The sequence below is a fragment of the Anoplopoma fimbria genome, chromosome 1 (assembly GCF_027596085.1).
Source record: "Anoplopoma fimbria isolate UVic2021 breed Golden Eagle Sablefish chromosome 1, Afim_UVic_2022, whole genome shotgun sequence".
In the NCBI taxonomy this organism is placed as follows: domain Eukaryota; kingdom Metazoa; phylum Chordata; class Actinopteri; order Perciformes; family Anoplopomatidae; genus Anoplopoma; species Anoplopoma fimbria.
In genome coordinates this window covers 2,007,337-2,018,762 of record NC_072449.1, presented here as the reverse complement: position 1 = coordinate 2,018,762, position 11,426 = coordinate 2,007,337, and the positions used below count along the sequence as shown (strand labels likewise).

The following is an 11,426-nucleotide window of genomic DNA, read 5'->3' as shown; positions in this document are numbered from 1 at the left end:
AATAAAACTCACTCTAGACAAGAAAAAAATAAAACACTTTCACAATTTTTTTTTTTTTACCAATTTACCAACTTTAATAAACACAGCTGAAAGTGGCTTATGACATACAGCATATTATTTATTTTTTTATTATAAAGACATACATAGCCTACCTACAATGCAATGCTTACCAACGCCTGTTTATTTAGTCACATTGTTGCAATGCAATTATCGTCCCCAGTGAGGTTTTCGTGAAACTTACAAAATAAAAATAACAAAAGCAAAAGAGCTGAACAGGATGACAAACGTTCTGTCCAGCTGGTCAAAGTGATATTGATCAGAAAGCATGAGTACGCTGTTTTTTTGTTTTAAAATGAGACGTTAACATGAGTGCGTATGATACAGAGATGTACTGCAGAGTTAATATAAAGATGAGAAGATGGTGTTATAGAGCGGACTGTACTGGAGGTTAATAAACAATCATACTGTTTGACAAACTCATTAAACTTCTTTAACTAAAGTTGATTCTCTTTTTCTTTTCATGTTTTTTTTATGATTTGGTTTTATTCACCAGGTTAATGATTTTGTAAAAAGCTTCAAAGATAATATTCAAAAGTGTCATGAGGCAAAGAAGCTTGAATATTAATGTTTTTCATATTTTGCGCACTCTCCATCACTAATAAAGTATCTCAAAGCACTTCAAGTACTCTTTTGGCCCGTTGGAGGTCGTCAGGTTCAGGTTTTCCTCACTGGGGTTCGGTGCTGGATGAACCCACGATGCCGTGCTGTCGCAGCAGGTTCCTCAGGATCTGATTCTTGGACTTCCAGTCTTCCACCTGAGCAGCAACACAGATAATACAGAAGTTAAGTTAAATCCTAGGTTTGTCACTTTATAATAAAGGTTTTGCATTTGGACTGTGGAGGTCAGACAGATACTTTTATTTCCTAAAGGTCTGGGTCATGATCATATTCTGTATACAAGAGGTGGACGTAGTCATGGTGATGGCACGCATTGGTTTTGTGGACTGACGTTTTGAAGCCTTGAATTCGGCGTTTTGGTCGTCGCCATCTTGTTTTTTTTTGCAACCAGTGAACAGGAAGTGACCATATTAGGACTGAGGAGGAGTGATGTAGAGACGCCGTATACGTCTCTGGTGTCGACCTGTCAATCAGTGAGGAGCCCCGCCCTAAAGCATCCCCTGCTTTATGGTCTGTTTGACTCTAAATGGAGCATCATTTACTAAATGAACATCATGCTGTATTGAAGAAGACTTGAAACTAGAGATTGAGACCATAAACTCATGTTTACAATGTTTACTGAGGGAATAAATCAAGAGAGAAGTAGAGTCATTTTCTCATAGACTTCTATACAACCAGAGGAGTCGCCCCCTGGTGGACAGCAGAGAGAATGCAGCTCTAACACATGAAGTTTTCACTTCACTCTTCAGGCCCAGAGGTTGCCGACTGGTAGCATCAAGTAACAAGAAGAACACTTGACAGCTTTAGTCCCAGAACCAGCTACCTCTTGTCTGAGTAGCTGGTTGTCGATCCTGAGTCGGTCCAGAGTGCTGATGTCGTCGCCGAGCTTCATGTTGCTCGACCGGAGCTCCTTGATGTACTCGCAGGCTTTGGACAAGATTCCTCCTTTACTCTGAAAAACAAAACACACAACAGAACTTAAACATTATAGAAAGCGCCCGTTTTTCTTTTGTGAATACAGTTTTTCTGAAGAGTTACATTCTTCTACTGCGTTGATTCTCTTCACCTGTGTGAAGCTGGACTCACCTGTCCTGTCTTGGTGTAGTCGATGTTACAGTCTGGGATGGCCTTTGACAGCTGCACGATCCAGTTGTTGATTTTGTCTCGGCGCCGACGCTCAACTGTTGGAACAACGATGTGACTTTACTCTGATCATTCATACCTGCTCAGATATTTCTAGTTAGCTACATCTATATCTTTAACTCGTCACACTGAACAGTCGCTATAACCTTCGTTGTGCTGAGCTCGCCGTTTATCGTCTCTGGAACCTCGAGGAGCTTCCTGCTTCCTAAAAAACAGATCAAAATAAAGACATCAAGTCTGAAAGATGATCTAAAGAATGCAACTGTGATGTATTTCTGTTAAACTGATGATGTATAATTACGCAATGTACGGCTGAGTGCGAGGTGCGATTGTCCTTTGATTGCAGCCGGTCAGAACTTCCTGTGGTGACATCATCACATAGAGCTGCCCTGTCAAACAAGAGCTCACAGTCAGCTGCAGAGAACGAGTAGAAGTAGACATGTAGCGTCGTGTAATGAACTATAGACATAGAAGAGGAGCAGAACAGACCGGTACCAAAGAAAACGTGACTGTTGTGAGTTGCTATGGTGACGACAAACGTCAGTGAGGTCGTAGCAGGATGCAGCTCTGGAGACGGATGGTCAGCTAGTTAACTTGTTAGCTTTTTAGCTTGTCCTTCTCCGGCCCACTGTTAGTCTCAATTTCTGTAACAAGTTTAGCATTAAACAACGGTGGAATAAGCTAGCTAGCTAACTAGTCTGCTGTGTAGCTAGTTAGCTTTAACTAATAAACTTTAGGTAGTCATTCGAAATGAAGAAGGAGGCGGGGCTTTCATTCGTTCCCGCCTCCCGCCGGTAGATGTTGTTCGGCTAACTAGCTCGTTAGCAGTCGGGCTCTGAGAGAGCTGCAAAGTTACTGAGAAGGAATAATTCATATCTCATGTGAGGGAGAGAGCGAGCTTGTTGTACTTTTTCCGTTAATCTCATATGATCGGTGCCGTTTTGGTTGATCTGCTTTGCCAAAGCGACGGGTTTCGGTGTGATTGTAGCCTGAAGTTGTTCAATTTTACAGATTCTTTCTGTCTCTCTTTGCTTCACTGCTTGTTTTAGTCGTTACTGCAAAACCTCACCTAGTCATATTGAAGTTAGCACACTTCAACAGTAGCTATGGCCGCCACTCTGACCATCCTTCTTATTTCTATCAGTGTTTACCAGTGGGTGTGGTCTGGCCCAGCAGTGTGTCGGAGGCCTGCACCGTGGTCACCATAGTGCCGGTGGTGGCGTCGGCGATGGTGGCGGGGTAGTAGGTGTACTGCGTCTCGGCGCTGCCGTCGCTCTCCAACCCGTCGGGCTGAGAGAACACCGCCTGACAAACAGAGACACGTTAACTCGTTAACAAACCTGAGCAACAGGAAGTAAATGTCTACATACACCAAACATAATTATTAACTATGAAGTGTGCAGAGAGGGGCCAATTAAGATGCCATTAAAAAAAATAGAGTAAATGATTACACCAACTTTGAGAAAAATGAAGATGGAGATCAGACAATCAATGACTTCTAATGATTACTGGACACAACAGCAGTTTGTGAACGTTCTCAGGAACTGAAATGTTCAACCATTCCAAACAAAAGTGTTTCTGTTGATTTAGTGTTTTATACAAAACAGCCTCAGAGTTTAGTGAATCCATGTATTTTTTCAACCTTGGTCTGAATTCAGCTCAATTTCAGTGTCAAACTCCTGACTGTACAAGGTCAGTTCGTTATTTTGTCTTTCATAGAGTTAAATAAGTCATGCACATACAGTTGAGCTTTGTGCAGTTTGTGGCATTATTCTCTGAAACACCAAAGAGTAAACAAAATCGATAAATTCGTTTTCTGACTAAAGTGAGTCCAAACAAAGCTTTCAGTCCGAGTCCTCCTCACCTGTGTGACGGTCTGAGTGGTTGCTGGGAAACCGGTGACCAGGCTGACGGCCGCAGCTCCGTCCGTCTGACCCTCCAGCTGGCCATCTGACACCTGGATCACTCTGTAGGTCACCTGCGACACAACACATCACAGAGATTATCACCACGGCGACGTGTTTACACAACGGTGAGCTCACAGAGACACAGTCCGGATCTAACGTCTGCTTATTTAGGTCTCCATAAAGATAAGTGGGTCATGAGCACTGAGATGTGATACTGGAGCAATTATCAAGATATGCACCGATTAAAATCAGTTTGCATGTTTGATATCAGAGCAGAAAACCTCATTTATGTGTTGATAATGTCTTTATAGCAGAAACGTGTGTCCATCATGACAACTACTTGAGTTTCAAAAACAATCTCAAACTGAGGACAACAAGGACGGACTATGTGATGACTGTTCGGTGTGGGGTTTTTTGGGAGAGGGGTGTCAGGTGACCTTGATAATTTGCTTCAACACACCTCAGGCAACAATATGAATCTGTGTGCTTTGACTATATTTTGCAGTTTTGTATCTATGATATTAATCCAGAATCGAATCCTGAGGTTTGTCTGTGTTTAGTTTAGTTTCTCCCCGCAGACTTACATGAGTGTATTTGTGGTTATGTTTAATAAATCGAAGTCTCAGCTCAAGTCTCTTGTGATGGAAATAACAGTCAAAGAATGTCTCTCCAGATATGAAAATACACCTCACAGTTTAGGGTGTTACAAAGTATTCACCCTACTTAGCTTTTTACCTATTTTGTTGCATTACAACCTAAAATATAAATGGATTTTACTTCAGATTTAAAAACAAAATAGTCAAAATTGGTGAAATGAAAACACAAAACAAACTTGTTTTTAAAAATAAAAATAAAATAAGAAACTAAAAAAGACGTGTTCATATTTATTCACCCCTTTTGTTATGAAGAACATAATCAGATCTGCTGCCTCCAATCACCTTCAGAAAACACACATTTAGTTAATAAAGTCCACCTTTGTGCAGTCAGAGTGTCTCATGACCTAACGGAGCACAGTTAAACCCATTATTACAAAATGGAATGAAAATAGCCCCACAACAAAACCTACGAAGAGACTTAAAATAAATCTGAAGGAGCCGAAAAGTTCTTCAGCAGAGATTAAAGTATCTGTCAATAGGACATCTTTAAGATAAAACAACTCAGAGCTGAGCTTTATGAAAGATTGGCCAGAAAATAAAAGACATTGCACATTCTTCCTTTACGTTTTCTTTTTGTTGTTTTTTACTTTACTTTTCACTTCACCAATTTTGATTATTTTGTGTTGGTTCACATCATAAAAAACTATTTTAATTCCATGTTTTAATGCAACAAAATGAGAAAAACTCCAAGTGTGGTGAACACTTTTTCAAGGCCCTGTGTGTTTTAGTAAAAGCTCGTTCCACCTGTCCGCCTGCTCCCTCCGTCTTGAAGAGATATTTGATGGGTTGGTCGCTGTAGGTGGCAGCAGACTGAATGGTGGCGATAGCTGCCGGGTCCTCTGCCGTGGCTACAGACCCTGAAGAAACACAAAACCACAAGAAGTGTTAGTCAACTTTATAGTTTACAAAATAGATCAGCTTTAAGAGTATTAAAAACACATTATTAGGGTTTCAGGTACAGTACCAGTCAAAAGTGTGGACACACCTTCTCATTCAACTACTTTGAAGAATCTAAAATATAAAACATATTCTGGTTTGTTGAGCATTTGTTTGTTTACCACATAATTCCATATGTGTTCCTTCATAGTTTGGATGTCTTCAATATTAATCTACAATGTAGAAAACAAAATAAAGAAAAACCATTGAATGAGAAGGTGTGTCCAAACTTTTGACTGGTACTGTATATTCACACAAACATGTGGGCTTTTAAATGTCGTATTACATGAATTTATGGTGGATTTAAATGGACACTTTAGAGATTTACACAACATTAAAACCCTGAACCAAAACCAATTAATGCTTTTTAACTGAATGTTAAAAAGCATTAATTGCTGCCTTTCTTTTGCAATCTTAATGAAACTCTTGCACAACAAATTTCTTCTGGATTATTATCTTACAAAAACATCAAGTGCAAAAGAAACACACCATAAAAAAAAAGATGTGTAAATACAATTAAAAAACAATAATTCAAGAGTCAAGAGAATAGACAATTAAAACAAAATAAAATAGAATAAGAAAGGAATAAAATATGTTATTAGATATAATATTCATAAAAGGCTGTTTGACTTGTAAAAAAAACATATTTTGCAGCTTTAAATACATTTTGTGGCATTGCTTAAATGTATTAAAAATAAAACAACACAATAATATTTTTTGCTGCTTTTCTTTTGCAATCTTAATGAAACTCTTGCACAAGAAATTTCTCCTGGATTATTATCTTACAAAAACAGTGCAAAAGAAACAAAAAGATGTGTAAATACAATAAAAAAAACAATAAGAAAGGAATAAAATATATTATTAGATATAATATTAATAAAAGGCTGTTTGACATATTTCACAGCTTTAAATACATTTTGTGGCATTGCTTAAATGCATTAAAAATAAAATAAAACAATAACATTTATATTTTTACCTTCCTCGTGGACAGCACCCCCCGTCGGGCTCTGGGCTCTTCTGTTGGCTGCACACACACACACACACACACACACACACACACACACACACACACAAACACACACACACACACACACACAGACACACACACACACACAGACACACACAAACACACACACACAGACACACACACAAACACACACACACACACACTCAAACACACACACACACACTCAAACACACACAAACACACACAGACACACACACACACACTCAAACACACACACACACACACAAACACACACACACACACACACACACACACACACACACACACACACACACACACACACACACAGACACACAGACACACACAAACACACACACACACAGACACACACACACACACACAAACACACACACACACACACACACACACACACACACACACACACACACACACACACACACACACACACACACACACACACACACACACACACACACACACACACAAACACACACACACACACACACACACACACACACACACACACACACACACACAAACACACACACACACACACTCAAACACACACACACACACACACACACACACACACACACACGTGGTCAGCTGATTCATTCATAAATCACAATGTGTCACGTGTCTGTCTGGCGGTGACGTCACACTCACCTCTTCATGCCCGCAGACCGTCGGGGACGAGCAGAGCGTCGTGGACGAGCAGACCGTCGTGGACGAGCAGAGCGCAGCCAGCCTGTGGGACGAGTTCATCACGTTAGAGGAGAAGAAATAAAGAAATAAAGACATTTAAAGATGATTTGTTATCGATTAGCGGTGATTGATCGGAACAGAGAGGCTGCTGGGTAAGAGGGAGCGTTACCATGGGAGACAGCGGAAACCGGCAGGGCTCGCCTTCAAAATAAAAGCGGCGATTTTAAAAACGTCTTTAAAAAAAAAGGTGGAATTCGTTCTAGTTTGAGATAAAACATTCAAATGCATGCAAGTGAATTTACACTTTATTGGTTTGAAAACAAAATAAAACAGAATAAGAAAGGAATAAAATATATTATTAGATATAATATTCTTAAAAGGCTGTTTTGTTTTCTACATTGAAACTCTTGCACAAGAAATTTCTTCTGGATTATTATCTTACAAAAACATCAAGTGCAAAAAAAAAAAAAATGTGTAAATACAATTTAAAAAACAATAATTCAAGAGTCAAGAGAATAGACAACTAAAACAAAATAAAATAGAATAAGAAAGGAATAAAATATATTATTAGATATAATATTCTTAAAAGGCTGTTTGACTTGTATATATTATATTTTACAGCTTTAAATACATTTTCTGGAATTGCTTAAATGTATTAAAAATAAAATATTACATGAATTTATGGTGGATTTAAATGGACACTTTAGAGATTTACACAACATTAAAACCCTGAACCAAAACCAATTAATGCTTTTTAACATTCAAATGCATGCAAGTGTATTTATAGCACATTATTGTGTTTTTTTTTGCTGCTTTTCTTTTGCAATCTTAATGAAAGTCTTGCACAACAAATTTCTCCTGGATTATTATTTTACAAAAAAAAATCAAGTGCAAAAAATGCTTAAATGTAAAAACAATTAAAAAAACAATAAAAGATGTGTAAGAATAGACAATAAAACAAAATAAAATAGAATAAGAAAGGAATAAAATATATTATTAGATATAATATTCTTAAAAGGCTGTTTGACTTGTAAAATAAAATATTTTACAGCTTTAAATACATTTTGTGGCATTGCTTAAATGTATTAAAAATAAAATAATACAATAATAGTTTAGTTTTACCTTCCGTCGTTAGCATTCAAATGCATGCAAGTGTATTTATAGCACATTATTGTGTTTTTTTTTGCTGCTTTTCTTTTGCAATCTTAATGAAACTCTTGCACAACAAATTTCTTCTGGATTATTATCTTACAAAAACATGTATTATACAGCAGCATTTGATGTAAATCATCCACGCAGTGTGGATTCTAACCTGTCTGAGTGCATAAAAGAGGAAATATTAAAAGGAACGCACACGTGGGATTTTACGCTGGAGATCCGAACCGGAAGTCGCCTACGTCACTGCGGGCAGCTCGACGCGCGTCCTGCTGCGCGGCCCCAGCGGTGTTTATTACAGATGTGCAACAAAGCGCGCTCCCTTCCCGCTGACGCAGTGGACGCAGCACATGCACGAGATGTCACATCACATTTAAAACAATAAAACGTGCGCAAAGTCTTCACAGTGCGCAGAGAACACTGCGGTCTGAGCAGAGAGCGACTTACGCCGCAGAGGTCCCTCCCCCGGTGTTTGTCAACAGAGCCACCGTAGTTATCGACTCTGCGCATGCGCAACAACGCAGCCACATCGGTGTCGACTGTGCGCATGCGCAACAAGAGAGCCACATTGGAGTCGACTGTGCGCATGCGCGACGGGGAGCGTTGAGGGACAGTCGGATAAATCAGATTTACTTGCTGCTTTTTTAAATATATATTTATTATTATTATTATATTCCTTTATTGATCCCCATGGGGGAATTTAAATGTTGCAGCAGCTCAACTACACAGACACAGACAATAAATACACATACTATACAACTACACAGACAATAAATACACATACTATACAACTACACAGACAATAAATACACATACTATACAACTACACAGACAATAAATACACATACTATACAACTACACAGACAATAAATACACATACTATACAACTACACAGACAATAAATACACATACTATACAACTACACAGACAATAAATACACATACTATACAACTACACAGACAATAAATACACATACTATACAACTACACAGACAATAAATACACATACTATACAACTACACAGACAATAAATACACATACTATACAACTACACAGACAATACAACTACACATACTATACAACTACACAGACATACTATACAACTACACAGACAATAAATACATACTATACAACTACACAGACAATAAATACACATACTATACAACTACACAGACAATAAATACACATACTATACAACAAAATAAAGATAGAACAGAAATAAGAATAAAAATAAAAATGTACAGTATATATTTACATAACACTTATGCACTTATGATGAGTTATATAGTGAGTTACTCTGTTTTTATTAAATCAACTTTTTTTAATAAATGTTTTAAATGAAATAAATAATTGATTTTACTTTTTTACATATATATAATAATACTTATATTTACTCACATTTTCCACTACTTGTTTACATAATATACCTGTCCAGCTTTGTTGTCCCTGTCCTTTGCTGTTATTTCTTATTTCTCTGTAAGTAAATTATGTGAGAAACAAAAAAAAAAATGTTCCTTAATGTGCACTAATTTAATTTATAGTTTTAACATTGCACATAAAGAATAACCTGCTTTATTTGGAAAACCTTTCCAAATAAATAATTTTACAACTTACTATAATACTATAATACTATACTGCTGCTTTTTTAAATATATATTTACATAACACTTATGCACTTATGATGAGTAATATAGTGAGTTACTCTGTTTTTATTAAATCAACTTTTTAAAATGAATTTTACTCGTCAGATTAAATAAAGTAAATAATTGATTTTACTTTTTTACGTATATATAATAATACTTATATTTACTCATATCCACTACTTGTTTACATAATATACCTGTCCAGCTTGTTGTCCCTGTCCTTTGCTGTTATTTCTTATTTCTCTGTAAGTAAATAATGTGAGAAACAAAAAAAAAGAATTCCTTATATGTGCACGCTTCCTTTCCAAATAAAGCAGGTTATTCTTTATGTGCAATGTTAAAACTATAAATTAAATTAGCTTTTTTTTTGTGCACAAACAGTACAATATAATTTTGCACAACTTACTATAATACTATAATACTATACTGCTGCTTTTTTAAATATATATTTACATAACACTTATGCACTTATGATGAGTAATATAGTGAGTTACTCTGTTTTTATTAAATCAACTTTTTAAAATGAATTTTACTCGTCAGATTAAATAAAGTAAATAATTGATTTTACTTTTTTACATATATATAATAATACTTATATTTACTCATATCCACTACTTGTTTACATAATATACCTGTCCAGCTTTGTTGTCCCTGTCCTTTGCTGTTATTTCTTATTTCTCTGTAAGTACATTATGTGAGAAACAAAAAAAATTCCTTATATGTGCACGCTTCCTTTCCAAATAAAGCAGGTTATTCTTTATGTGCAATGTTAAAACTATAAATTAAATTAGCTTTTTCTTTGTGCACAAACAGTACAATATAATTTTGCACAACTTACTGTAATAAAACATTTTGAAATGCGTTATTTTGACATTTTAAAACCAGAATCCTAAATCTTGAAAGCTTGCAAATAAAAATAACAGAATGCTGGAGAACCGAGAGGGATCACTGTTGAGGCTGGACGTCTGACGCGTTTTATTGTTGCACATTCTCCATAATATTCACTATAACATCATAGGGTTCGATTTAAATACATCTGCAGAGGAAATATTAAATGTCTGTGACAACAAAACACTGGACAGAGACCGAGGTTTGATCCCATGGAGGGATGGAGAGTCGTATTCTCAAAGAGAAATTGATCGAAGTAACCATTGAGCTAAACCAGTGCAAGAAGCATATTGTGAAACTGCCGTTATAAACATGAGAGTGCTGCAGAGTCTGCTATTGCACTATTACTGCTACTGTAAATGCATTCACAGGTTTTTATTCTTCTGTCTCCAAGACACAGTTTTTCTGTCTGTATAAACTATTTAAATATATATTCTATTCATCCTCAATCATAAATAAAAGTCAACATTGTGTTAAACCTGGTGTTTGTGCAAAGTGTCAGATAAAGATCAGTATTAGTATTATATTATTATATCTATATGTGTAGAATTAGATTAAAGTGGAGGCTGTAGGATTGTTTCCGACCCGTAACGAAACCGAAAGTAAAATCACTTTATTTATGTCAATGAATCTGAAGACTTATATTCATTAAAGAAACTTGATTTAATAAAAACAGAGAAACTCATTTAAAACGCTGAATCATTTTATTCAAATTGAAGGTTTTGTTT

General features: G+C 36.4%; 1 protein-coding gene across 1 annotated transcript; it reads right to left on the bottom strand.

The window, feature by feature from the left end:
• Nucleotides 1-63: 63 nt before the first annotated feature.
• LOC129093321 (upstream stimulatory factor 1-like) lies at nt 64-7,198 on the bottom strand. The gene is given in 12 exon segments (XM_054601350.1): nt 64-815; nt 1,502-1,630; nt 1,765-1,859; nt 1,968-2,026; nt 2,123-2,210; nt 2,973-3,126; nt 3,686-3,799; nt 5,129-5,241; nt 6,297-6,313; nt 6,315-6,344; nt 6,975-7,056; nt 7,183-7,198. Coding segments are annotated over 11 exon segments (897 nt in total). The 5' UTR covers nt 6,983-7,056; nt 7,183-7,198; the 3' UTR covers nt 64-725.
• Between the last annotated feature and the right edge of the window lie 4,228 nt (nt 7,199-11,426).